Here is a 25,511-nt window from a genome sequence, read left to right on the forward strand (position 1 = left end):
TTAAATTCGTCGAACGCACGTCGGCCTTTTTTGGTCGATAGGTCGATGACCGATGCGAATGGAAATTTTATGATAATACGGGAAAATTTCTAATAATACATTCGTAAAACCGTCATCACTTAAATTATATAAAAAAAAGTAGGCAGGCATCGTTCAATTTGCATGATTGTGTATGATCGAAAGAGATGGAAGGGAGAGGGGAGATGTATTACTTTTTCGAAGGAGAAATTCGAATATTGGATCGAACGAAGATCGACGTGGCTTATCGTCAAGTTAAAACAAAATCCCATCATATCACGCGACACTGACGGATCACCGCAGGGGCTTTCTTCTCTTAACACGGCGTAAGGTGGTGGCGTATATCCGTTATTTCGTTTACGTCGCCGCGGCGCCCATCTGACCAAACATTTTCGCCTGCCCCACAAAGAATGCGTCCTGCGTCGAATATATTTTCGTTCTCTTCAATCCGTTCCAGCGCGTTTTACGACGCGCGTTACGACGCTTTGACGCACAGCGTCTCTAAGCTTACCTTATCTTTTCAAGGTCGAAACGTCGAAGAGAATGAGTTCCTTTGTGACCGGGTAAATCGGACTTTTCGCAGAGCCGCCGCGGCCTCTTTAACGCGTCCTAAAAAACGCTCGGGTTTTAACCGACGGGCGTGCATAGTCGAGTGAGTCGCGAGTAATTTGGAACGTGAAGAATATTTCGCGCTCGGTGGTGAAAAAAAAAAAAAAAAAATACCGACACGTTTTCGTTGAAAGAGGTAGGCGCCGGTACGCCGCACCGCGCCGCAGGCGAGGTCTATATTGAATAAAACGTTGCTGCAGGTCAGTTTGATGGTATTGTATAACGCGCTCATACCGAACAGGGTCGATGACTGTATTCGCGTGCTAGTCCTTCATGAACAGGCCGCGCAATCTGCAAGCGTTCCCGATATAGATCTTTCCGTCGCACAAAAAAAAAAGGCCTCACCGAGGCGGGCTCGATATTAACCGGCGGCTGGGTTATTTTAAATCCTAATATATAGAACTCGCGACTGATTAGAGCTGGAGACTGCGTCTAATTGCTCTAGACCATCTTTCTGGAAGGAAATCAAACGCTAGAACTTCTCTCTCGCGCTGGACGAGGCTCGACGTATATCCGGTACGGTCCGCCGCGTAATATCCGTTGCCGGAAACAAAATCGGGATAATCAAGAGCGATGGCGGTCGAGTAGTTGAGAGTGTCGTTACCCCCAGAAATGGGGATGTTTATCCATCCGGTCGACGCCTCTTACGTCGTACTCGGGGAGTGATGCATCGCCGACCGTCGTCACGTCGTATAATACGTCGAATAGGGAGATAGAGAGGAAAGAGGCAGAGGGGAGAGGGATAGAGAGAGAGAGAGAGGGGGGGGAAGGAGGGAGAAATTTGAAGAAACCGCTACGCTCGGCTACACAACCGCGATCTAAAAATACCACCTTCGACTACTTCGCGATTATAAAGCTGCGACCTAATTTTAAAAGCTGCGTTTCCGAAGCGGCTGTGTCGCGACGAGCCGAGGCCACGGCGTTAAGCCCGTGCGTCTCCGCACCTTGCGGAGAGATTAGGTAAACGCCTGCAGTAATTCCGTCCCGACTACCTCGCGCTTGTCATTCTGATAGCTTTTTATAGGTACACGCCACAATGCCTCATCGAAATTAAAAGCCCCTGCGATGTAATAAAATATCGACTCGAGACACGCGCGCGTCGTTTTTATAATCTCCTCTCGATTACACGTCGCGATTCCCCGTCGCCGCGTTCCGCGTGCCAAAGACGCCTCCTCGCTTTCAGGGGATTCCATCCCCGAATCGATTCTTCTCAACGTTGATTCGATTACGAGGAGTTCAAACGTGTAACGAATCGTTTTTTGAGCGTGGTATCGGCGGCGCTGCAAAAAAAAAAAAAGAAAAAAAGAAAATGGAAGGAACTGATAAAAAAAAATTTTCCGAACAATGCGAGAGGATTATCAATGTTAGTGGGTTATCCGGACGGCACAGGCTGCACTGTGTAGTTACCGAGTATAGGGTCCATACAATCGATACTCTAGCACTTCGAATGTCTCTGCGGACAGATACGAAGGCGAGAACGAGAAAGGCACAGAGGCAACGAGAGGCGAGATGAAAAACGAGAGACACGGCACACTCCGCTGCTCTATTTAATAACTGAATGGATAAAAAGTCATCGACACGAACGACTGCGATGCTAACGAGTTTCATCCTTTTACGATTTGTTCGTAGTTTTAATTGTTCTCTCCGTGCCTCTCTGTGCGACTATTCGTTCGCACGCTTCTCTCTCTCTCTCTCTCTCTCTCTCTCGCGACAATAAATCTTTTCTATACTTTTATGCTTTCCGTGCGCGATTTAATCGTGCCAGCTGTATTTACGGGCCGACGATTTTATCTATTCGTTCCACGGTAGAATACGAATGTAATAAAATACGATTCATTTCGCGCCATTCCGCGATCAATAAGATGTATTATTATTGTTAACGAGATATTTATAAGGAGACGATATTTTTTTGTCAGTGTTCATTCATAGACGTTTCGTTATATCTTTTTCAAAAGATATGACGTCTCCGTGAAACGAAACGAAACTCTTTCAAACGCAAGACTTTGCCGCGTGGTAAGGCGTGTGTGTCGTAAATCTCAAACTGCCAAGGCGGTAATACGGACAGATACGCCGGAATCTTATACATTATTCAAGCGAAAACAGAGAGGTACGGTAGGTTACGTAGGGACGCATGAAATCTCGGAAAATAGAGTTACGTTTGAAATAATCGTATTATTTCTTCACGAAATTGTATCATTTTTACACGAGAATACACATAAATTTCTCTGTCCGCATCCGCGGTCGCGTATAATCGTAAATTGCCAGTTGCGTCTCGAGAATCCATTTGAATTCCAACGAAATCAGCGGTTTTCAACAAAATGGATTAGCGATTTTCATGAATTAAGCCAGATACTCCGGAACCCTGGATTGCCTCGTTCTAGATGACGAATAACAAAATTAGTCGCTAGTTAGACGAATAAACTTTATGAGATTAAGCGCGATTAAGCTTATCGAGAAATACATGAGAAATGTAGGTTCGCTACTATATATATATATAAACTTGTGTGTGAGTCAGGTCCTTAATGACTTTATACAAGATTGTTCCGAACGATACGAGGCTATCACGAGGGTGACTTCGATCAAACTCCAATTAGCTTAATCGGCGATTCATTTATCATCTCCATACAAAAAAAAAAAAAAAAAAGAAAGAAAGAAAGATTAGATTGGGAAACGAGGAATTATGCAGTTGCGCAATTATATTGATTATGCGAAATCGTGTGAATTAATCGCCGATTAAGATAATCGGCACTCGGCCAAAGCCATCCCCTCCTCGAGAGACTTAGAAGGGAATCGTGCGAATGAAATATACCAGCGCCAAGAAGAGAACCGAACGTTCCCTCGACGAAGCGAGGCTTCCGGGTCCGGGTCTTATCGCTCTTCGTTATCGCGCCTCTCGAACGTGCTGAAGTAGCACGTTCGAGATAACGCGTAACGATCGTTCACCATCGGTCTTTATCTCCGTTGGCGCGAGCCATCGATATCGCGCCGCGTGTGCCCAATCTCGAAACCGTGTTACGCGGGCCGGCGAGCGGCCGCGTCCTTAATATCGCCGGCCATCCCCGTTTCACCTGCGTTCGCCAGCCGCGGGGGTTGGCGAATGGTGCCAGGTGCAACGACTGGCCGACGTGGAAGCGACATTAAACGCCGCCGGCTGCCGCATTGCCGATGTCGTGCCGGCCGTAACCGCGGCACGCGGGGTACGTGCATTTTCAACCCCCTACCTCCCTCGGTCTTTCCCACTTTCCGTCTCCCTCCCACCCCGTCTCTCTCTCTCTCCGTCTTCTCTCCGTGTACCCTCGCACGGTACAGGCCACCGACTTTCTGAACCTTAAGGGGGGTGGACGGGGGCTTATCGACCTGATGCCAGTCAGGCCTACCACCCTTAATCCCGTATACTTCAATCACCTGTTGTCCCGACAAGCATTCGGAAATTGGATCTCGCTATTTCTTCGTTATCCTCCTCCAGCATCGGATAAACATCCCTCCGGCTGTATTCGGGGGAAACCGCGGTGTGTTCGACGCGGATCGCTATATAAATATTATTATCTCGCCGCGACGAAAGGATCATCCCCGGATGAGCGAATTTTCAAGACATTAACGAGGAATTCAACAATCGCAAAACCGCATTGGGGAGACCTGCCGCGTTTCGATTGAGGGACAGTCGATTTTTCGTGATCGACACTGCCGAGTTTCAGTTCAGTCTCATTCAAAATACATAGAAAGAATGTCAGAGCTTTACTATAACTTCTTTTTCTAATTAAAAGCCTAGCAATCTGTAAATGAACACCGCAGACCAGAAGATACGCCTAATTAAAGATTGCGTAACGAGAACGCTGAGATTCCGTTCCTCGAGATTCGCCTCGCCAACGCGTCGCAATGAGCAACCTGGTTGAAACTTAAAATGACCCGCTGGCAACGAGGCGACGACGAACCGACGACAATAAACCGACGCGATCGTGATCGCGCGAAATTAGAACATCGCGTCGCGTCCGGTCTCCCTCCTGATGGTACATCAATAGGAATAATACGAGGAAGTATGCGGCGATGCGGCGAAAGATACCGCGCAGGGTAGACCGGGGGTTAGTTTAACGACCTTATACACCAGCGCGAGTAGCGGGATCGATGGTCTCGAACTCCGGGGGGGCCGAACTCTCATCCCGCGGCGGGGGCTCGGAGAGCGCGGCCCGGTTGTTTCCGCCGTGGGCCGTGCCCTACTTTTCGATCACCACGTTCCGCCGTCGCGCCGTTCTTGCCCTATGGTCCTGCTTTTGCACATCGTGTCACGGCTTTGCACGACCCGGCACTCGACGTTTTCGCGGATACGCGCCGTGACACACGATCGACGTAGTCCGCATTCGCCAGATCAGCAGTTGGAAAACTCCAATTTCATCCTCCTCAGTATATCAGTATACCAATACTCCGACAACGGAAATCTTGAACAGTTTTTAAGAAATTTTAAGTACAATGTTACTTATCAGAATGTAGAATCAATCCGCGAATAATAAAAATACGTCATAAAAAATATTTATGTTCAATAAAAAATTTCAAACGCAGCAATGACCTTTTCGTAATACATTCTTGGTTTTTGATATTAAATATTATAACTAATTATGAACATAATGAGCCGAGAATAATATATCTCAACTATAACAACATTTGCGGTTCTGTTTATTTCATATTCATATTATATCGTTACAGAATCGTTACGAATATATTGTTGCATGAATGTATTATACGGACTGTGTATGCTTACGAGTAAAAAACCTTAAACACGATGTATAACTTAGGAATGGAGTATGTTGAGAGTGCAGATATGTAAACGTTTCTTTACCGGTTACCAGATCAAAATAACTTATATACATTTAATTTAATTTACAAAATATATAATATATCAAATCGATAAATATTTCAATTTCGCAAAAATGTTTTCCAATAAAAAAATTTTCTTCAAATAGATAACTTTCGATATTTATACAAGAAAATGACTTAGATAACATTAGGCATCAAAAGTTCTACGCCACGTAATTAGCAATTTTCGAAGCGAAGCCATATTCATTTTTATTATCATTACATGATTTTTTGGCAAGGCGCTCGCGTTGCAACGCATTATGTCTGCAGACTCTTGGCGTAAGAATATATATATATATATATATATATATATATATATATATATAGTACGAAGATTAAACATACTTTTGCGTAAATTTACGTACAATCTTCATTAAGATTATACGTTTCTATCACAAAGCTACAAAGCTCTATCTGTGCTTATCATCTGATCTTGATTTAATCAAGTATTATCTACGAGTAGAAATCACATGTATTATGTGGCAGTAATATTTAATGTGCATGAAAAAAAGAGTATATATGTTTCTTGGCTGAATCATTACATTCATTCAATTTCTAATTAATTTTCTCTAAAAGATTTTAATTAAAATATTTCACCATACAGCATTACCATTATCTGTATTTTAATATGATTATCTTTTGAGTTGATATATTTATTAAGCAAAAATCTTCTCTTTATCTATTTATATTAGAAATATTAGAAATAAATTTTAATACTACATTATTTTATTATTAATTCAAGTCGGTTATTTGAATGAATTAATAATTTTGATTCGCCATAATGCTTTTGTAATTACTATCTCTATACTAATAACGCGCTAGAAAATTATTTCAATCTAAATAATTTCTTTGATATTAAATCTTAAAATAATTAGCTTTGCAATGTTATATATAGTTTGAAAATGTAAGATATTAGCGTCAAGTTGTCAGTTACTAAGTTATCAAAAAATTGCAATAACATCCTCGATTGTGCCTATCACATTGTGTATAATTACCTTGTAGTTCATATCTACATATCAAGATCGAATATCAGATCATTCTTAAATTCCAATTGAACTACATCTTTCGTGGTTTTAATCGAGGTATCGACTTGAACATCTTCAGTGGATTTTTCTTCGAAGCTAGATTTACGTTTGTATGAAGAATGCTTGTCATCATTTTTCGATTTTGCAATCTCAATATTGGCGGTTCTTTGTTGCTGCGAATTCTTATCTCGAGCGAGTATAGGTTTCACGTTCTCAGAAGTTTCTTCACTCGAAGAACGCTTATAATCTACTTTATACTTGTCACGTTCTTCAGTTTCAGAATTTTCACTTTCGCTTAGTCGGCGATCATGCGCGCGTTTCTTATTTCGCAGTTTGCGCTGATTCTTCTTTCGTTGTCCAAGAATACTCGAATTGGATCTAAAAAAATTACATAAGTGAGCTCTCTCTATTACTATTCCTATTAAAATTATTAATACTTGTAGAAAGAGGATGCATTTGCAATATCATAAAGCAAAATTATTTGTTTTTATATTTCTTTTTTTCATTACTAAATTACTAAATTTATATTATCTTTTTTTTTCTCACATATAATTTCTTATATGTAATTTTATATAAAATTTTGTTTCTTATAATTGGCTACATTCTGATGATTACTTCTGTTTGATTATTTTCAAATACACCCTCCTTCGTTAAGAAGATAATTGTTAATTGCTCTGTATTATAATACCTAAATAACTGTCGTGAAACTACATCGTTAAATCGTACAGTCTTTTTTAAACTTGAACAATCTGATTCAGAATTGACATCGTGTATGGAATCGTAATGATCGTAATTATAATCTGTGCATGATGCAGGGAGGCTGTTTTCATCGGCGCTTGATTCAGACATGGAACGTGAGAAATCGCGAGCACGGCGTGACTTTAATATTCCCTTCGAAAGTCTCACACTGCTGTTACTACTATTGCTTGCTAGTTCATCCCCACTGCTTTCTGAAACTGATCTAGCTTTCTCGATGACATGCTTCTTCTCTTGTCGCTTCACAACTCTTGCGCTCTCTTGTTCCTCTTCATCATCAGAATCTTGTTGATTTGGATGAATATTTATAACAACGCCATCGTCTTGTGGCTGTACAGAGATTTGTCTTTCCACCTGAGGTTCGTCTTTTGTAGAGCACTGTAAAAACATTATCATAGATAAACTTATCATAGATAAAATGTAATTTTCTTTTACATTCTTTAAATATGTAATACATTTAATGTTTTACCATTAATTCCTTAAACTTGTTTGTAAAGGATGCGGCTGTGGGAAGATCCTTTCTTTCCATAAATTCCATATCCACTCCAACGAAATATTGTGTTACATCCTCAATATTATTCACTGTGATGCTAAACACAACATTATTATCCCATGGTTCAATCGTAAGAGTTTCTGGCTCAATACAGCCATTTTCTATTTTAAAACACAACGAATAATATTGTGGAAAAAATCCGGCGCCTACAGACGTTAACAAGATATGTATTCCTATATTATTATTTAAAATTTTGTGGCGTATCGCATCTGGATTTACGTTTTTTACATTTATAATAATGGCTAACTGATTATTGTAAATATTACAAGTATAAGCTGGAAGGTTATATTTAACACTAGGATTCATAAATTCATCAGCAATTTCTGTCGTATTACTAGTCCGTAAGGCAGTATCTTCGCACTTGTCTGTTAATTTATTTTCCTTATCAAATTCGACATTTTCGCATGTGCTTTCACACTCTTTCACTAACTCTATTTTGTTATTGGGTAAATTTTTTTCGTCATCCTTAGATGTTACTGGACCGTTTTGATCACTGTCAATCTCACAATTCACTCTACTGATGCCATCTACTGGTATCGTTGGCCGAATAACCGGTAAAGTTACAATTAATTTTTTATACTTTGGATCAAATTTAGCATTTCCATTATCTCCAGCTACGGGATGCGGTAATGGTAAATCTAACAAGTACTTTGCAGGCTTTTCACTTTTTAAAGTAAGAGCCCATTCATGTATATCCAGCGTCGCATCGTTGGCGCTTTTCAACAGAGGCAAATCTATAGTAATCACCAATTTTTTAGGGATCGTGGCAAACATCTTTGCATCTCTGCTCAAAACAAAATCCTCCATTTCCACATCAGACTGATGTTTGATAGTAAATTTGGGAGTAACATATCTTTCATCCACAGGCTTTTGCTCCTTGCACTTGTAATAGGTGGTGACGGATGGGACACGTTGCGACTTCTCCTCCTTTCGCTTTAAGAAGCTCTCACGACTTTCATCGTAATTCGACATTATTTTCTGATAGATCTCTGGCTCTATATCCAATGGTTCTTTTGGCGGCTCCTCCGAAGGTTTCCTGATCACCGTAGGATGTGTCATCCCTTTGAAACTGATTTTAGGAAACTTCAGATTCTTCTTGTCCAGCTTCACCTAGGGAAACAGAGAATATGAATTAGATACAGCAATTACAAAAACAAAATCGCAGTGTAATTTTTTAAATATACAATAAGAACCTTAAAGTTACTCTCCACACCGTCCATCGCCGTGTTGTTGACGATCTCGCGGAAGCGAGCGTTCTTGGACGCCAGATAGATGGTGTCCGGGTGGAAGACCACGTCGAACACCATGCAGCGCACATTCTTCTTGTCAAGGTCATAACGCGGTGGTATCAACGTATACGGAATAGACCACTGTAAACCACGATGACCCTGCTCGTACGAGGGTTGACTGGTCGGCCGCGCGACAACGTCGTTCTTGCTGATGTTCAGAAAGCACTTCCTGTCACCATTCACACTGGTTTTAATGACGTAACCGGGCTCGGGGTTAACGAACGTCACATCTACGCCCCGCTCCTTCTCGAGCTGGGTGATCTCCTTCTCGTAGAGCTTCCTGTTATCCGGGTCGGCCACCTCCTCCGCGTATTCGATCAGCAGCTTGCGAAACTCCTCCTTCTTCAGGCAGTCGGCTATGTTCTTCAGCTCCTCCCGTGACACGTCGAAATCTTCCCAGTCGTTTCTGCGGGACTCGTACACGTCCATCTTACGTCGCGCTGTTTACAAATAGACCCGTCGGTAGAAAGATCGAGAAGAGCGTGTAACACGTGGATCGTTGCGCCACCGCACCGGCCGGTCCCGGCACCCGGCTTGTCCGATGAGCCTGTTCGATCAGCAACGCTTTCGAACGACACAATGTATTCCTATTGTCGAGGAATCCCTCCTTGTTCGCTTGTCGAAAACAAATTTTACAAATGTCTGCTATATAAATTTCGTTGACACATGTAACAATAAAATGTAACGACAGTTCGAAACAAGGAAACCGAAAAAAATTTATCATCGGTTTGTGGCCATTTAAATGTAGCCAAATTTGTAGTTGTCACCTTCAGATTGGTGTTCTGTCAAAAATCAGTTTTTTTAAAAAAGAAAAAAGTGGAAAATGTTTCATATTATTTTAATATATATATATATATATATATATATTCGAAAATTAGATCTAAAATTTCCTTTTCCAAGAAATTATCTTTTTGTTTATTTAATTTAAAAAAAAAACTTAAAATTCAAAATGACTGACAAACAATTTTTTCGTCTGCTGGACGATCGATTACTCGAACGAAATTGTTACTTTAATTTCTGCTTGTAATACGTTATTCAAAGGGAATCCTCTTCTTTCCATGATTTAAATATTAAAAATAAAATTTTTGTTAAGTCTATTTTTATCTTAAACTTTCACATAATTTCATAAGATCAAGATTAACATATTTCAACCCATCAGAATCAGAATCAGAATTACTCGCAGCAAAATATTTAATATAATTCCGCCTTTAATCTAATTAATCTTTTCCACTTGTCGAACGACAAAACACAAATAATTCCATCCGTTTTAACAAGATAATTTGGCGTTATTATTATTATATTAGATAAGTTAAGCTTGACCAAGGGCGCTCTTAGGGATTAGTCATGTGCTAACACGACTGCTCGTTGCAGCACGCATTGGAAAGTGAAATGTTGCGTTTCACCCAATCAACCGATCGGTGGGGGTCGTAGGCTGCGGCGAAGATGTAGAGATCATGCAGTTTGCGGAGTCCTGACCCACTAACATTCTCCTCAGTTACTCGACGGTGGCCTCGATAATCCGCGTGTGCGCCGAGTTTTCTCTCGGAAGAAAAAAAATCTACGAAGCCCCACACACACACACACACACATATCGAAAATACATTCGGGCGACTTAAGAGAATGCGTCGAAATCGCGGTTTTCTGCTATTGCTTTTGACGTGTCTGACAATAGTCTTTATCGTTCTGAACGCGAGATCGTCCACGGATTTCGTCGGGCCCGCGATTACCGTCGAGAAACGTAGCGCATCGAAGGAGCAGGAAGCGGCGCCTGCCGATGATCCATGGATCACCCGCAATCAGGTGAAGCCAAATAAGACTCGGATCAGATTGCGTCGATCCAGCGTTTCAATTGAAAAAAAAAAAAAAAAAAAATTCTCCGTGCTGTGTCCTCTATACTTTAAAATATTCGCTTGATCTTAGAAATCGAGTGTTTTCCAGGTGCTATATCAAGCCAGAACGCGTGCAATTATCTCGATTTTAATTCTGTATTTAATTAATAATTAATGAGCGAGCGGTGAATGCGGATTTCGGAACAATGTACCGGAGATGAGTCGTGCTTGCGCAACGTGAGAATGCATTCCTCGAGCGTGAGTTGTGCGCGATGCAGCGAAAGCGAATACTATTACTAGGAAATTCCATTACATTACGGAAATTCCATTACATTGATCGTACCGAATACCTCCGAATTCTCTCCAGTTCACACATGATTGATTCCACGTGATCAATTGCTTCCGATTTTATATGGATAGGATATTGATCTGCTTGTTCACGTTCGCAAAATGCTACGATCGCACGAAGTAACGCTTGACACGATCGTTCCGAACAGACGCACCGGTACGTCACACCTTCCCTCGCCGAATTGGATGACTTGCCATACAAGCAGAAGCACGTCCTCATGCTGACACGCATACCTGGTGCGGGCGCCGAGTTGATGGTGCTGATCCTGCAGCGGTTGCAGGGATACAATGCTTTCAAGCACATACGCCTGCCGTCGAGTGACCACGGACTCTTGTCGAATTCGCAGCAGGTTCGAAATTCGAAATTTCTCCCTAGATTTCACGTTGGCCTAAAAGTTAATACAAATCGAAATGCCGGATCTAATTTGTTTAAAAAAAATAAAAATTTTATATGCGCTATTTATTTCAGAATATAAAAATATTAAATTAATATTAATTATAAAGATTATTATTCACGAATTTCATGCATTTTTACATCATATCGGATACAATAATGTCGCTCTTTGATGTAACAGACCTTTTGCAAAATAATCAAAAGAATATTTTTTTCCTCTTACGACATTTAATATTTTTTTTTTTTTAATTTATTCACGTTGCCATCATAACATGTTTTTGATTCGACAGGAGTTGTTGGTAGAAGAAATTACGAGTATCATCAGACAAGAAGCTATTCCTTTAACTTTTGATGGAGACGTAAGGTTCATAAATTTCTCGGAATTTGGACGGCAAGGACCCACTTTTATATCTTTAGTGAGAAATCCATTGGATCCACAAGTTTGGCAGAGGTATATATAAAATAGAATGTTGTTTTAAAAATTGAGGAAGAAAGAGAGAGGAGGAGGGAGAAGACATCGAAAAGTAATAAAATTCTATATTAAAACAATATTTTGTTTTGATTTAGGTACAAAAAAGAAAAACTGTTTTACCATGGAGTTATATCTTATTTTTGCGGACAGGATCCGCGTTGTATGTGAGTATGGTTGACATTTTTATTATATTGAAAAAAAATCTAGTAAATCTCACAATTTCTCGCAATATTTTATTGTGTACAAAGCACAAGCATTTCTTTACCGATTTATTTAGACATTAAATAAAGATAAGCATCTTTGCGGAGAAAAATAAGGTAGAATGAAAAAAATTAAATGCTGTTGATTTTTATGCTACACACATTTTCATCTAGAGAACAAAATAACACGTGGGCAATGGAGCGAGCTAAAGCAAATGTTATTCGATGGTATCCTGTTGTTGGCATATTAGATTACATGGAGGAGTCGTTAAACGCGTTCACAGTCGAATTTCCTTATTTTTTTAAGGATGCTACACGTATCTATGATCATTTTCGTAAGTGCTCATAAATGTTTACTGTTCATATACCTATATGATGTATCTTACCGATCGAGCGTCCCTCTCTGTCCGATATTTTATATCTATTTTTCATATTATACAGGACCAAAAGAGAGGCATTGGCCCATTTCCTCAACAAAGGACGCAGTCCTTTCCCGATTCAAGGACGCAGTCTTAAACAAAGTGCTTGCGCAAGAGATAGAATTTTATCAGTGGCTAAAATCTCGACTTTTTGATCAAGTTTTTAACAACAGCTGGAAACGTGATCCAATAAAAGGAGATAAAGTGATCAAAAAGTAAATTCTCATTAACACCAATCATGATGCAAATAATCAAAAGAATATTTTTTTCTCTTACGACATTTATATTGCCTTAAAAGGACGATGGAGAGAAAATTAGGAATCATTTTTTCTATAACTTTGTATAATTGTTATACCAAAGAAGCAAAATGTGAATTTCTCGTGCCATCTAGAGGTTGACTGTGTAATCACATACATCATCCTACGTAGAGGATAAATCATCGCGATTATGTTGCGCAAATATATATTTAATGTTTATCGATAGTAGTTCATTAGAATAACTGTCGTAACTTGATACACATACAGCATATTTACAAATTACGAGGACGCTGCAATCCTTTTACGTCAATGTAGTTTAATATTTGTAGAATAAATACAGAAGAGTACAAAGAAATGCTCTACGTACACGTTCTTCCCTTTTTTTTTCATTTTTCTTCCTTTTTTTGTCTGCGTATTTTCATAAAAATAAAAAATACATAATGCGTTCTACGAAAAGCTAATTATGTACACACAAATAAACATCAAAGTGCCACCTTTCTTTTGCACAAAAATGTTCTTTTAAAAAGAAACATATGCAGATATTGAGTGTGTTTTCTGCACGTAATTTTAAACAAGACATTTCATTTTAATAAAATATCTTGCAAACATATCGTGAGCACGATTAATTTCTTACGTGGGATAAAAATATAAAAATAATTATCATTGTTGTCATCAATGTATATACTTATCATAAATGAAAAAATCATGGAGGATCGGGAAGCGGATTAGATTGATTGACGCGTGGATGATGCATGCAACAAGATAACAGGATCATGTTGATGTACAGATGGACGAGCAACAACATGAGAAACGCGTGCCATCACTTCTTTTTTGCATCCTTTAATCCGGCACCCGCGTTGAATTTGAAGAAAATAATATCACCATCCTCAACTACGTAGTTACGTCCCTGCTGTCTATATTTTCCTGCGGCCTAGTAAGAAAATGAAAAGTATTTAATAATCAGATAGGAAACATATTGTGTAGTGTCTAATAATATAAAAATTGTTTTACTTTCACTGCTGCTTCCGAACCCTCATTTTTGAAATCTTCGAATTTCATCACTTCTGCCATGATGAATCCCTTTTCAAAATCCGTGTGTATTTTTCCAGCAGCTTGTGGTGCTTTCGTACCTCTCTGAGAAACAAACAGAACATATTTTTATATTGTTGTGTTAATAAATTATTATATTAATAAATATCGACAAATTAAACTGACGCAGATAAAATTTAATTTATTTACGTCAGTCACGTTATAATAAATGGATAAAAAAAAGACGATACATCTTTCTTATGAATATCAATAATATTTAATAATATGTAATTTTAAATTATTTTATAAATTTTTATTGACATTAATATAAAATTTAATAAAACAATATACAATCTTTATTATAATATGAATCTGTGCTTACCTGAATTGTCCACGCTTTCACTTCATCATGTCCGGATGTGAAGAAATATTGCAGCTGTAGCGCTTTGTATCCTTGTACAATGATTTTGTCGAGTGCACTGAACAGAAATAAAAGATATAAGTAAATGTGCTTTTTCATTGAGATGGTTTTATTATCTATCTGTCGCGCTCACACCGAACACAATGAGACATAAGTTCTTCCACATTCCGCGAATCACGAATCACGAAAAAAAATGACGCGCATCCGCAGTCAAGGCGGGAGGTGTCCGAGCATCATGTTCTGGAATAAGATTGTCTCGGGCCAAATATCGTCTAATGACAGGTTGGCGCAAGTGGAGCCATCCTGTCCAAACGCGCGTTAGACCCGACGAAAGTCCGAGAGTTCAGAGAATACACATAAAGCCGAACGACTTAATACCGCAATTTTATCATTCTGACTCTGGCGGGGACCTATTCTCCCGGTGTCCCCCTCAGTTATCTGCGGTCTCGGAAATAAAATCACGGTATCTTCCGTCCCTTCGTTTGAATTCCCCGATTATTAGGCAGACTTGGGATAACTTAACGGATTCTCTTATGCTTCCACGCTGCCGCGCGAAAATCCGAGTAAAATATTATATAACGAATATTACAGAAAATATATATTCCATCCTTGCTCATTCTTGTATCTTTTAAATATTTAGATATTTCCCAACGTCCATGTTTCTTTTTTGCTTATCAAAATATTTTCCAGCGATATCCGATTTAATTTCACGTTGTTGAATGCCCTAATTGTAAGGCCTCGGCTCATTACTATAATTGTACCGTGTAAGCTCGATTAAAATTTACTCTGACAAGTAAAAAAAAAAGGGGGGGGGAAAAAGAGATTTTGCGACGCAAGTTACACACGCGTGTACATACCACGTGCAACGCACGTACCGCCCTAGGGTACAAATGACCCGCTAACCAATCGAATTGCCGAACCACCGCCGATTATTTCTCGCTCCACCCACCATCTCGATTATACCGGCGTGCCCGCGAGGGGCGGGAGGGGTTTTTATGCAATTTTGCAAGAATTTGAATAGCCGTTCGTAAAAATATAATGCGCCGAGCCGGCCACGGTTTTTATTAGCCGTCCTACATGGTGAGAGTGGGACTGAGTCTAGACGCCGAGCGTGCCCACCATTATTATTACCGTTAGAGAATAACTCGGTGCATAGCTAAATGTGGGAACCGAAAGTCGGTCGAGGGAGACCCCGCGCTCGCGTCGGATTTTACGAACGTCCGACCACCTTTTTTTCCCTGCAATCTTGCGGCGCTTCGTCCCCAACTTGGCAACGAGCGACGTATGCGAGCCGCAGACTACCGAGTTTCTCTAAGTTTTAAGGCGGCGGTAAACGACGCGGGTCTGTACCCTTTTATTTGCGAGCGCGACACAACAACATTTAGAGGGTAAAAGTTAATAATCGTTATAACGGACTGCGGAAACTGGTGGATATCGACCTGGTGACTTTGTGTTCCTCGAAGTATTTTGCGCGCTCCGCCTCGTCCATGTCGAGAATCTTGTTTTCGAAGATGCCGCTGAAAGGGATTAACACCGCACCCGGATCGTTCTTGTCGACCCATTCTTTTATTTTGATTAACCTGTTGGAAAGAATTGAAAAAGATATAACGATTGTGGACAAGTGGGAATATGGTCTCGCACCGCCGTTTCTTTTAAATCACGTACCATTTATTCTTCTTACGTATGTAATCCTTTTCCGATAGGTTCACCAAATAGATAATTGGTTTTGACGTGAGAAACAGATATTTGTTCAGCACTTCGATCTAAAAGTTTGAAAACGTGATGTAAAGAAGAAAGAAATAAAAAGCTCTCTTTTAAATAATTCACAACGGAATATATGTAAAATTTTTCAACTCACATCGTTGGCACTCCAATCTGCGAACCTGATGTGTTTCTTTTCGTCCGCCAGAACACCTTTTACCTTCAGAAGCGTGTCCTGCGAAATGAAAATTTCCATTTAATCCGAGACCCCCTCAGGCTCCCGTTGCGTAAAGGCTTATTCCTCGACAATCAAACGTAACAATTTCGACATTCGTCAATCTCGCCAGACATTTGGATGCACGAACGCGGGCCATCGAGTAGGATAATTTCGCGATCGAATCGTGATTAGAGGATCGTACTGGACTAGTCGAGCGCCGCGGATCCCATTAGTCCTGCCGAGAGAGAAAGAGAGAGGGGGACGAAAAGGTAGCTTCGAATTCTCGAAAACTTTTGCCAAATTGCAAAGTCGGGAACGAGGGGGAGATCGGTAATTGCCGTGGGTCAATCCGCGGAAGGAGGGTGATCCGACGATCGACTCGTTCCAGGAAGCCTTGCTTCGCCCGCGTTCTCTTAATTTTCTCGGTAATTTCGTAGTTAGCCTGACAAAGGGGGCTGTAACTGTACTCGGTAGACGTTTATGTGTCTCGTATGAACATTGAATGAAGGGGAAAGAACGCAAGGAAATTCCTTAGACTCTCGTGATAAAAAGTAGTTTGAGTAAGTGAGAAATCGAGTGTATATATATATATATATATATATATATATATATATATATAATAAATAGAGGATGTTGGTCTTTCAGAAATGTAAGTAGTATCAGGAATATATACCTATGTCACATTACGACCTCATGGTATCGTATAAATATGCGTAAATTTTGATATGTAACAAGTGAAGCGTTACACCGTGAGAAAAATTAACGGTCGAGTGCATCAAATGCGAATCTCGTGATTCGCTTTCTATATTCGCGATTGTATATTCTCGTTTGTAGGAAGTAAGCATGTTGTTTACGCAACAATGGAAATAGGTCAATTGGACTGTTATCAATATTGTAGCAATTTTTGACTCTGCCTTCCAGTACGAAATCGCGATAGCTTAGGATAATGTATGCTATTCTATATGCGGAGAATACAGAGTAAACACAGAGTAAACAATAAACGTCCCAATGTCAATTTACTAATGTAAATTAATTTTTGACCTCGATTTAACTTACTTTTTATCTGTTTTTCATTTCTAAGAATTAGAAAAATACCGAAGATACATTTTTGCGATGCTTTTTTTTTCTTTCAGAAGAGATTTTTGAAACATGATAATTAGGTTACTCACATATTCAGGCTTCAGCTTCTTGTCGTTACCACGTATTACAAGTTTTTCGAGCTTCTCGAGGTGTACATTCAAGAACTCCACGTCCTTCAGTCGTAACTCCTCGCTGATGATGTCGAGATCTCTCACGGGGTTGACGTCACCCTCCACATGGGTGACATCGTCGTCCTCAAAGGCACCTAATACGATACAAGTGAATTCAGATTTCGCGGGCGAACGTAATCCCGAAACTGGGACTGCGATGCCCGTGACGCTCGCCTCAATGCGAAACTCGCATGTCGGCGTTTTTAGCGAGCCGCCGCGCCGCCACCGCCACGCGAAGATTGCCGGGTTGGTTTAATTGAAAAAATTACCACCTGTCAGCGGCCTGCCAAGGCGTATTAACCGGCAGAACTACCTCGAAATGTTATTTTCAATACGAATATAATATACACTTAACAATCGTTTTCTCGCTCTGACGAATCAGCAGAGGTTCGGCGAATTACCACGTGCTACATTATCGCCATGTAAAGTACATGGATTACAACATTCTTACATTCCTTGCGCATGAGAAATTTTATTTACAGTATGTGCTTTTTCTTTCGTTACAAGACACCTCCACTTTTTTATTTTTCCATATATTTTCGTACTTTCCATTTAAAAAAATATAGTAACAAAAAGTTACAATATAATTTTAATTATCTCAGAACATATTGTTATAAAGAAAATTGCGATATCTGATATTCCAAATATCTAAGTTTCATATTTTACGACAGAATTATTATTACTACATCTCAAATTAAATTTCTTTCTAGAATAATTGGTCAAAATTGTCACACTAAATATGTGCTGACAATCAAGCATAAATTCTATACAAAGTTATCTTTTGTAATCTTTTAAATATACACATCGCCATTATTTCTTACTTCATTTATTATTTATTATTTACAGATGCGGCAAAGATATTTGTTAAAAAATAAGCCCAAGTTGTTCGGTCTTATCGTAGAAAGAATGCATTTCCATGAAGATAGATAACAAAGATAGATAACAAGATAGGTAACGCTGACGAAGTGTGTGTGTGTGTGTGTGTGTGTCATAAAAATAAGTTTACATTTGCGATTACACGTTCAACAGAAAGCTAAATAAATATCCCTCGAGACTAATCTCTCGATCTCATCGACGAACATTTCCCTCTTTCGCCGTAATCGCTTTTATCACGATCTCGAAATGTATTCCGTGAAAACAAGTCCCTCTCTGCGATTTATTTATTTGTTTATTCATTTACGAGGGTGTATCGCATATATCAGCGCGAACGTTAAAACGATATTAATGACGGAAACAAATCAAGTGAACATTGGACGAGGGTGGCGACGAACGGCAAACATTTCAAGTGGTGATGTAACTCACGACAAAGATGAAATATGCCGTCGCAAGCTCCGATATGCGAGAGAAAACTGTTTCCTAAGCCTTGTCCCTCGGAGGCGCCTTTCACCAGCCCGGCGATGTCCATTACGTGCAGGAAGGCCGGGACTTTGCTGAAAAATCAAATTTCTAATTACAATTATCATCCGACGCAAACCGAATGTCGGACGGCGCAGCTTTATTCAATCTAAAACCCCATCGGAATCTAAATCTGGGCTTAAATATGTAATCTGTCATTACACGAGGGGGGGGGGGGTGGATTATTTCGAGGACACGCGGGCCACGCTTGTCGCGTCCACGCGCCGAGTCCCTCGCAACTGGAGGTCACTGATGATCGCGAATTAAAGGTCGAAGGCATGTGCCGCGTGATGTGCACGCGCGCAGAATGGAAACGGGAGGGACGACAGTGACAACGAGGTGTATTTAAATGCTAATGCCAACGGGCTCATTAAACAATTAGCCTTTGAAGGGAGGCGTTGGCGAAAGTGGAAGTAAACTGGGGGAAGAGGGAGGGAGGTAGGGAGGTAGGGAGGTAGGGAAGGAAGGAGGGAGGGAGACGGCGTATTAGCCGGCTTTCATCACGGATCGTCGAATCATCTGACACGTGCCGGTAGTCGGGGGTCGGTCCGATACATAGACGACGAGAACGCAAACGGTAATAGGGCGGGCGAGAGGCACCGATGAATCGGCCGCTCTTTGATCCGACGCTGTTTCGCATTTTCAATGTCCCCGATTCCCGTCGAATCTGGCGCAAGACAAGCACGATTTACATTTAGGCATTCGCGCATGAAGCCCGACCGAGGAGAGCGGAGTTTTATTAACTGCCTCGACTCTCTCGCCGGGCAACGAGAGTCGCGCGTTCTCTCTCTCTCTCTCTCTCTCTCTCGCACGCGCGCGCGATGGCACGTCGATCACGCCTACGATCGTGATCGAAAATGACCGGCTTGCCGGTTTTGCGATCGATGCTATATTATTTTCAAAGTGCCATCATCCGTGGACGCCGACGTCGTGTTATTTGGCCGATTGTTTTATTCGAAAATCCACCGTCGACATTGCTCGCATTAAGAATGCCGCATCACGTGCTAAGGCGAATAAGGAATGGTGCAGCGAACGGGGACCTCGCGTTTCGTAGATGAATTTAGACCAATCTGCATTGCAGATCGCCCCTCGTCCTCTTCCTCCCCTTCGTCTCCCGTCTTCCTCCCGGAGAATAAAAGCGAAGAAGTATGGAAATGTCCCCGGTTATTCCGACTCGTTTCCCTTCACAAGGGTGCATCTTTACGCGGTACTATATGCTCCCATTCTGTTATACACATTTACCCGCTATGTTCAATGTACTTTGGGAACATTCGTCGCTGTTTCTTACCTAGCCGGTTTAAAGTACTCGCAGAGATAGTCAAACCTCGCATCGGGTACTGGAACGCGACGTGCTGGAAAAAAAAAAGAAGTTCGATAGCTTAAATTCTTGACAATGTAAAAATAATATGCTTTTCAAATAAAAATATATATTTATCAGATAATAAGATAATAAAGATTAATTTAGATATACGTATCGATATGAAATGTAATGATGCATAACGAGATATTTGAACGAAATTATTTTGATACAGATATTTAAGGATTCTGCTTTCTCTTCATAGCGTCGGTAGCGATCTCTATAATTCTATTTCGTTCCGCGATTCGCTTGCTCGCAGCTTCATAAATATCCATTTCGATTGAGTTCTCGACTGCGTTGTGCATCTTCAAGTAAACGCCGATGCAAACGGCCGCGCTGGCAACTGCCGATAGACCGGCTATCTTCGGACGACGAGCGGCGACTAGATTTACAGCCTCGACCAGCGTTTCCGCCACTGTTTGCTCCAGGAAGCCCCGGTCCGGCAAATGTCTCACTTCGATCGGCGGAAGTTCGCGAGGGAAAGCAATATCCATTTCGGAGTACTTGCCGGGCCGCGTGAGAAACTTTTCGCGACACTCTTCGTTGCAGAAGAGATATACCTTATCTTTGAAGATAACACCTAAATCGACTCTGCCTCGTGTCAAGTTGCGCTCCGGTAAACCATCGACGTAAGTTACTAGGCACAACCCGCCGACTTGAAGACGCTGTGCCCAACAAGCGTGTTCCGTGTCGACTATCTCCTGCAGTATTCGAGGTAATTCATCTAGAAGAGGCACAGTGGCAGACAAAAGATAATACAGCGGATCTTTAACAAAAGTATCTATGTGTTGCGGACAAATCCAATAAAAGTATTCTCTGAACTGGACCATCCCTTGGCTGTTCACCAATTGACCGGAAGTCCTCAAGGTATTCTCGCGGAAAAAGCAAACGGGACAACACGACTCGTATCGACTCTGTCGCGATCGGAACTCATATGGTGATACGCACATGTGTCTCAAATTGTGAACCTTGTCCAGATTCGCCTCACGAGAATAAAGCACGATGTCGGCAAATCGGCAGCGCACCGCGTGATCCGCGCGAGTCCACACGTACCATTTACTCTTGGTAGCATCCAGTTCGACCACGTTCTGCGAAAACTTTTTCAGCCAATCTCGAAAACTCGCTTGGTTCGTTTTCCAGTCGGCGTAACGCCGCGATAGGAAATCGGCGGAAAAATTCAATGGACTTTTTGTGTCGTCGCTATCCCAAGCGAGGCATTCGAGACAGAAGTCCAGATCCGCCTTGAGATCGAGCACGATCATCGGCTGCATTCCTAAAATAGCTAATTGCTCGGCTTCCTTACGATTCGAAGGGCAATCGTCCAAAACGTAACCTTGAGTTGCCGCGCGTGGTCCTATGGAAGACATCTCGATGGCACGCGTTACAGATTCGATCGAAGCAGCCTGGCCAGCTCGAAGCTGATTTTCGATTATTCGTGCCGACTCGGTCCAAGGGTAGTGTTTCAACATGTGACGTAACGCTTTGCCGCGGGTAATTACTTTCATACCGTATGTTTTAGCTAAACGATTCGCTAATGTTGTTTTCCCACATTTCGGCGGTCCGATGATGGAAATTCGAAGCGGAAGAAGCGACGGACGGACATCCTGTGCGAGATACTTCGAGGAATTCTTTAAAAAAGCGTTGAGTGCTTCTTCGCCTGAAAAAAAATAAATATACGGATGATGTACGACTGGATAAATCTGGCCCCGAGCCTTCATCGATAGAAACGTTAGAATTGGTATCTCGTCGATGTATATTTGCACGGGACACCATCGACCGAAAGAACTGAAGAAACAGTAGCCGCACTCGAGAAGTCGTTCAGCTGTGTCAAGATCGACGGTGTACGCGAGATTTTCTTTTTCCTTTTCTTTAGTATTTTTATTAGCCAAGTTCGTATCGTTTTCTGCCGTTTCTTTCAGAATCTCATTGCCTTTATCTTTTTCTTCGACATTCGGTGCGGTAATCGTGACATCAAAACGACGTTTAATACAATTTACCACATATTCCGTTACATCTTTAATATTTGCAAGATTACACTTTATTATGTTTTCTCTCGATTCAGGAATTTGTTGCTCGAATATTGCCCACTCCGATTCAAATCGCGTTAAATGCTCAAGGTATTCCCATTCCGCATCTTCGCGCAATGCTACATGTTCCTCGCGATCCGCCTCCATGTCATCTAGAGAATCATCGAGATGAGAGAGAATGAGAAATTTATTCAGCAAGTAGGCGTACGGCTCGTCTTCGAACAAAACGACAATGTCCTCAAACATAATGTTAGCGTCGTCAACAATTTTTCGCCAGACTTTGATGTCCATACACATTCCGTCCACGATGTATCCACCATCTCTTCGAAGTTCGTCTTCCAGCTCTTCATGAGGTATTCGCTTAATGTTCTGTATAATAATATCTGCCTTTTCTTCAGCTGATATGTCAAACGGCTTCAGCGAAATTTGTGGACTCGAATCGTTCTCATGTAATTCTCGAATCAGAGGTTTTTCATATTGTCTAATTGATTTTTTTACAACCTCATCGACATTTATCACTGTTCCGCCGAAAATCTTTGCCAATTTTGTGCTAAGTTCCGATTTGCCAGAGTACTTTGGCCCAAATACCGCTATTTTGCAGGTTGGCCGCGGATTCGGTGGCAATAAAAATGTCCTCGGATTTTCGATGAATAAGTTCTTGGCTTCCCGAGAAGAAAGGAAAAAGATCTTATTCAGAAATCGCACCGCATGCTTCGGGAGTCCCTTAACGGTTCGCCCTTGAGCCAGCTCAACAGGACAGTAAAACTTCCACGCGGAAAGTCTCCAGGGGAATCTGGAAGACACGATCTCTCTTTGCTTCAGAATCTCGAAAGCCTTCTCAGCGGATTCTACCGCAAGCTCATCGCTCACGTTTATCTTCGGAGATGTTTCCAGCAAACGTACGTCATTCTGTTCGATCATTTCCCTTGGAAGGATCGACGGCAGTAATGCCAAAGTGCACAAACGCGTTTGGACAATTTCAAGTATTCGCTGCGTGGAGCTGCGGCCGTCCACGCGGATCACATGCTGAGGATCATGCGTAAGGATCCATTTATCGATCACTGGCAACGCCAATCGCTCGTAAAGATCACATCGCATCTCGACGTTGCGCGTTATATCGGATATTATTTTCATCAAACTTTGATCATTATTCGCGAGCCATCGTTCGTTTGCAACTTGAGAGAAGTCACACGAATCCGAATCGTCGTGTTCGGATTCGAATAGTTTTATCGCGAATTCGCTTTCATTGAGACTATCATCTGCCAGATGATTCGTACGCCGAAGCGCGTTCGCAACGTCTTGTTTCGGACATACGAGATAAATAATTATTTTAGGTTTTATCGGCCACGTTGTAAATATTTCATCAATCTGTTGTGAGATTCTTTCCTCGTAATCGAATTTCGTCTTGCAGCTTAAATCATCGGATGTAATTCGACCTTCGTTTGCTTCACCGTTTGATTCAACCGCTGTGTTTTCGTAAAATTCGCAAGTGTCATCTAAAACAAGATTGGAATAAACGAAACTTAGGTCATTAGGAATGAAGGGTAAATATCCAATAACGTAACCTCTGTGCCTGACATCTCTCATTCCAACTCTACGTCGTATCAGAGTCATCAGGATTTCCGGTCCTACAGATTTGCCGAGCCGCAAAATTCTTTTCATATATCGACCTTTGTCAGTACAAGCAGCGATCTCTTCCTGAATCAGTGATATGGGCGAAATTAAAACGCAGTTCTGAGCTTCGGCTATCGCTGATGCCACATCGGCAAAATTCAATCCTGGTTTCCCAAAAATAACGAAACTCGCTGGGTGAATTCTAAGATAACAATTTACAGCTTTGTCTTCCAAATCAAGATCCTCATTCGCAAAGAGATCCTCTTCGCAAGACACAACTTGCGATAAAAGTTTATCCTTTCCGAAAAACTTTGAAGCGGCGATAATTCTTTTCATCGGGTGCACATCCTCGCCAAAGGCATAATATAAATTTGCCTTTGGATATACGATTGAGGAAGGTGTAGGAATTTTTTGTACGCACTCGGAATCTTCGATCAATAGTAGAAAATCTTTTTTCGTGATAAACGATTCGTCAACAAAAACTGTATGATCCTCTCTTGATTTTTCCAAAAAATTTGTCGCACATTTTTCTTTAATTCTCAGTAATTTGGTATCGATAATTTAAATTTAATATTTTGTCAATTATATTCGAGCGAGGTTAAACAAGCGAAGGCAAATTTGTTTATATTACATGCGTAGTTTAAATTACCATTTTGTTGTATGTACGATATAAAAAAATAATGCAATTTAAAATCGAAAATTTAGTTGACTAATAAAATAAATATAATCATTAATAGATAAGATATAACTTAACTGTTATTTGTATAATATGTATAAAGCACACAAGAAAGGAAATATATGTATTTGACTCTTAAATTCTAATAATAATATTGTTCAAGATTCAAGCGAGTACATCAAGATACTTATTCTCATTGGGATCGATGGTGCAGAAGGGAAAATTCTCAGCCGCTGCTTGGCTCTTGGTGGAGAACGGTTGAAGAAAGTCGCTTTCCCTACGTTTGGTATCCCGACTATGCCCATTTTTAAATTAGTACCAACCGCGACCGATAAGCGGTTTCCTTTCAGGTTCCTCGGGTTTCTTCGGAGCCATGCTAGACATACAAAACGTCGGCATTAATACAAGTTACACGAATTTTAACCACCGACTCTCTCTCTCTCTCTCTCTCTCTCTCTCTCTCTCTTTTTTTTCTGCAAAATAGATGTGGAACGAGTGCCGCACACAAGGCGTGGTTCTGAGCATAATCAGCTAACGGCCGAGATAGCAACCTCGTCTGTCGCTCGTGGACGCGGGACGTACGGTGCCCGAGGGGGGGTGCGCGTCGTGTCGATATCTCGCATCCCCCGAAATACCTCAAGCGCGGCTGCGAATATATTTCGTGTGTGCGTGCGTCGCCCGGGGCGCAAAGCGAGATACGGAATTCCCGCTCCCCGGCATCGCTCTCTCGGAACGCTCGCGGTGACTAATTATAGTTAATGCGGACGGCACATCGCGGGCGATTGCTGTATTTACCGCGAGATTGAG

At 41.2% G+C, this 25,511-nt stretch overlaps 5 protein-coding genes across 6 annotated transcripts in view; 1 reads left to right on the top strand and 4 right to left on the bottom strand.

Annotated features, from left to right (window-relative positions):
• Positions 1–4,878, bottom strand: part of Elk (Eag-like K[+] channel) — a 32,651-nt gene extending 27,773 nt beyond the window's left edge. Inside the window, exon 1 of the mRNA XM_089077129.1 lies at positions 4,721–4,878. The gene's annotated coding sequence lies outside the window, so the exon portion shown is untranslated. The remainder of the gene's footprint in view (positions 1–4,720) is intronic.
• LOC105430217 (uronyl 2-sulfotransferase) overlaps positions 1–13,372 on the top strand; it is a 27,407-nt gene extending 14,035 nt beyond the window's left edge. Inside the window, exons 1-6 of one of the 2 annotated variants that reach the window (XM_011643663.3) lie at positions 10,387–10,898; positions 11,425–11,625; positions 11,960–12,120; positions 12,237–12,305; positions 12,516–12,676; positions 12,783–13,372. In XM_011643663.3, the coding sequence (XP_011641965.2) occupies positions 10,719–10,898; positions 11,425–11,625; positions 11,960–12,120; positions 12,237–12,305; positions 12,516–12,676; positions 12,783–12,979 (969 nt within the window). In that variant the 5' untranslated portion in view covers positions 10,387–10,718 and the 3' untranslated portion in view covers positions 12,980–13,372. Of the gene's footprint in view, positions 1–10,386; positions 10,899–11,424; positions 11,626–11,959; positions 12,121–12,236; positions 12,306–12,515; positions 12,677–12,782 lie in introns of those variants that run through there. The other variant, XM_089077135.1, reaches the window with a different exon arrangement.
• On the bottom strand, positions 5,268–9,567 carry Nop17l (PIH1 domain-containing protein Nop17-like). The gene is made up of 4 exons (XM_089077133.1): positions 9,003–9,567; positions 7,726–8,919; positions 7,189–7,634; positions 5,268–6,878 (listed from the first exon to the last, which is right to left on the bottom strand). The coding sequence occupies exons 1-4, from the start codon at positions 9,525–9,527 to the stop codon at positions 6,485–6,487; spliced, it is 2,559 nt and encodes an 852-aa protein (XP_088933259.1). The 5' UTR covers positions 9,528–9,567; the 3' UTR covers positions 5,268–6,484.
• LOC105430219 (obg-like ATPase 1) lies at positions 13,317–25,103 on the bottom strand. The gene is given in 12 exon segments (XM_089077134.1): positions 13,317–13,948; positions 14,029–14,151; positions 14,429–14,525; positions 15,907–16,047; positions 16,133–16,230; positions 16,326–16,403; positions 17,555–17,730; positions 18,938–19,065; positions 20,319–20,379; positions 24,896–24,959; positions 24,962–25,027; positions 25,029–25,103. Coding segments are annotated over 12 exon segments (1,218 nt in total). The 3' UTR covers positions 13,317–13,837.
• LOC105430218 (adenylate kinase 9-like) lies at positions 20,390–24,888 on the bottom strand. Its single transcript, XM_011643664.3, has one exon. The coding sequence runs from the start codon at positions 24,362–24,364 to the stop codon at positions 20,567–20,569; it is 3,798 nt and encodes a 1,265-aa protein (XP_011641966.3). The 5' UTR covers positions 24,365–24,888; the 3' UTR covers positions 20,390–20,566.
• Positions 25,104–25,511: the final 408 nt, after the last annotated feature.

This window comes from Pogonomyrmex barbatus, unplaced genomic scaffold (genome assembly GCF_055798465.1).
Source record: "Pogonomyrmex barbatus isolate J1 unplaced genomic scaffold, ASM5579846v1 scaffold2, whole genome shotgun sequence".
Classification (NCBI taxonomy): Eukaryota; Metazoa; Arthropoda; class Insecta; order Hymenoptera; family Formicidae; genus Pogonomyrmex; species Pogonomyrmex barbatus.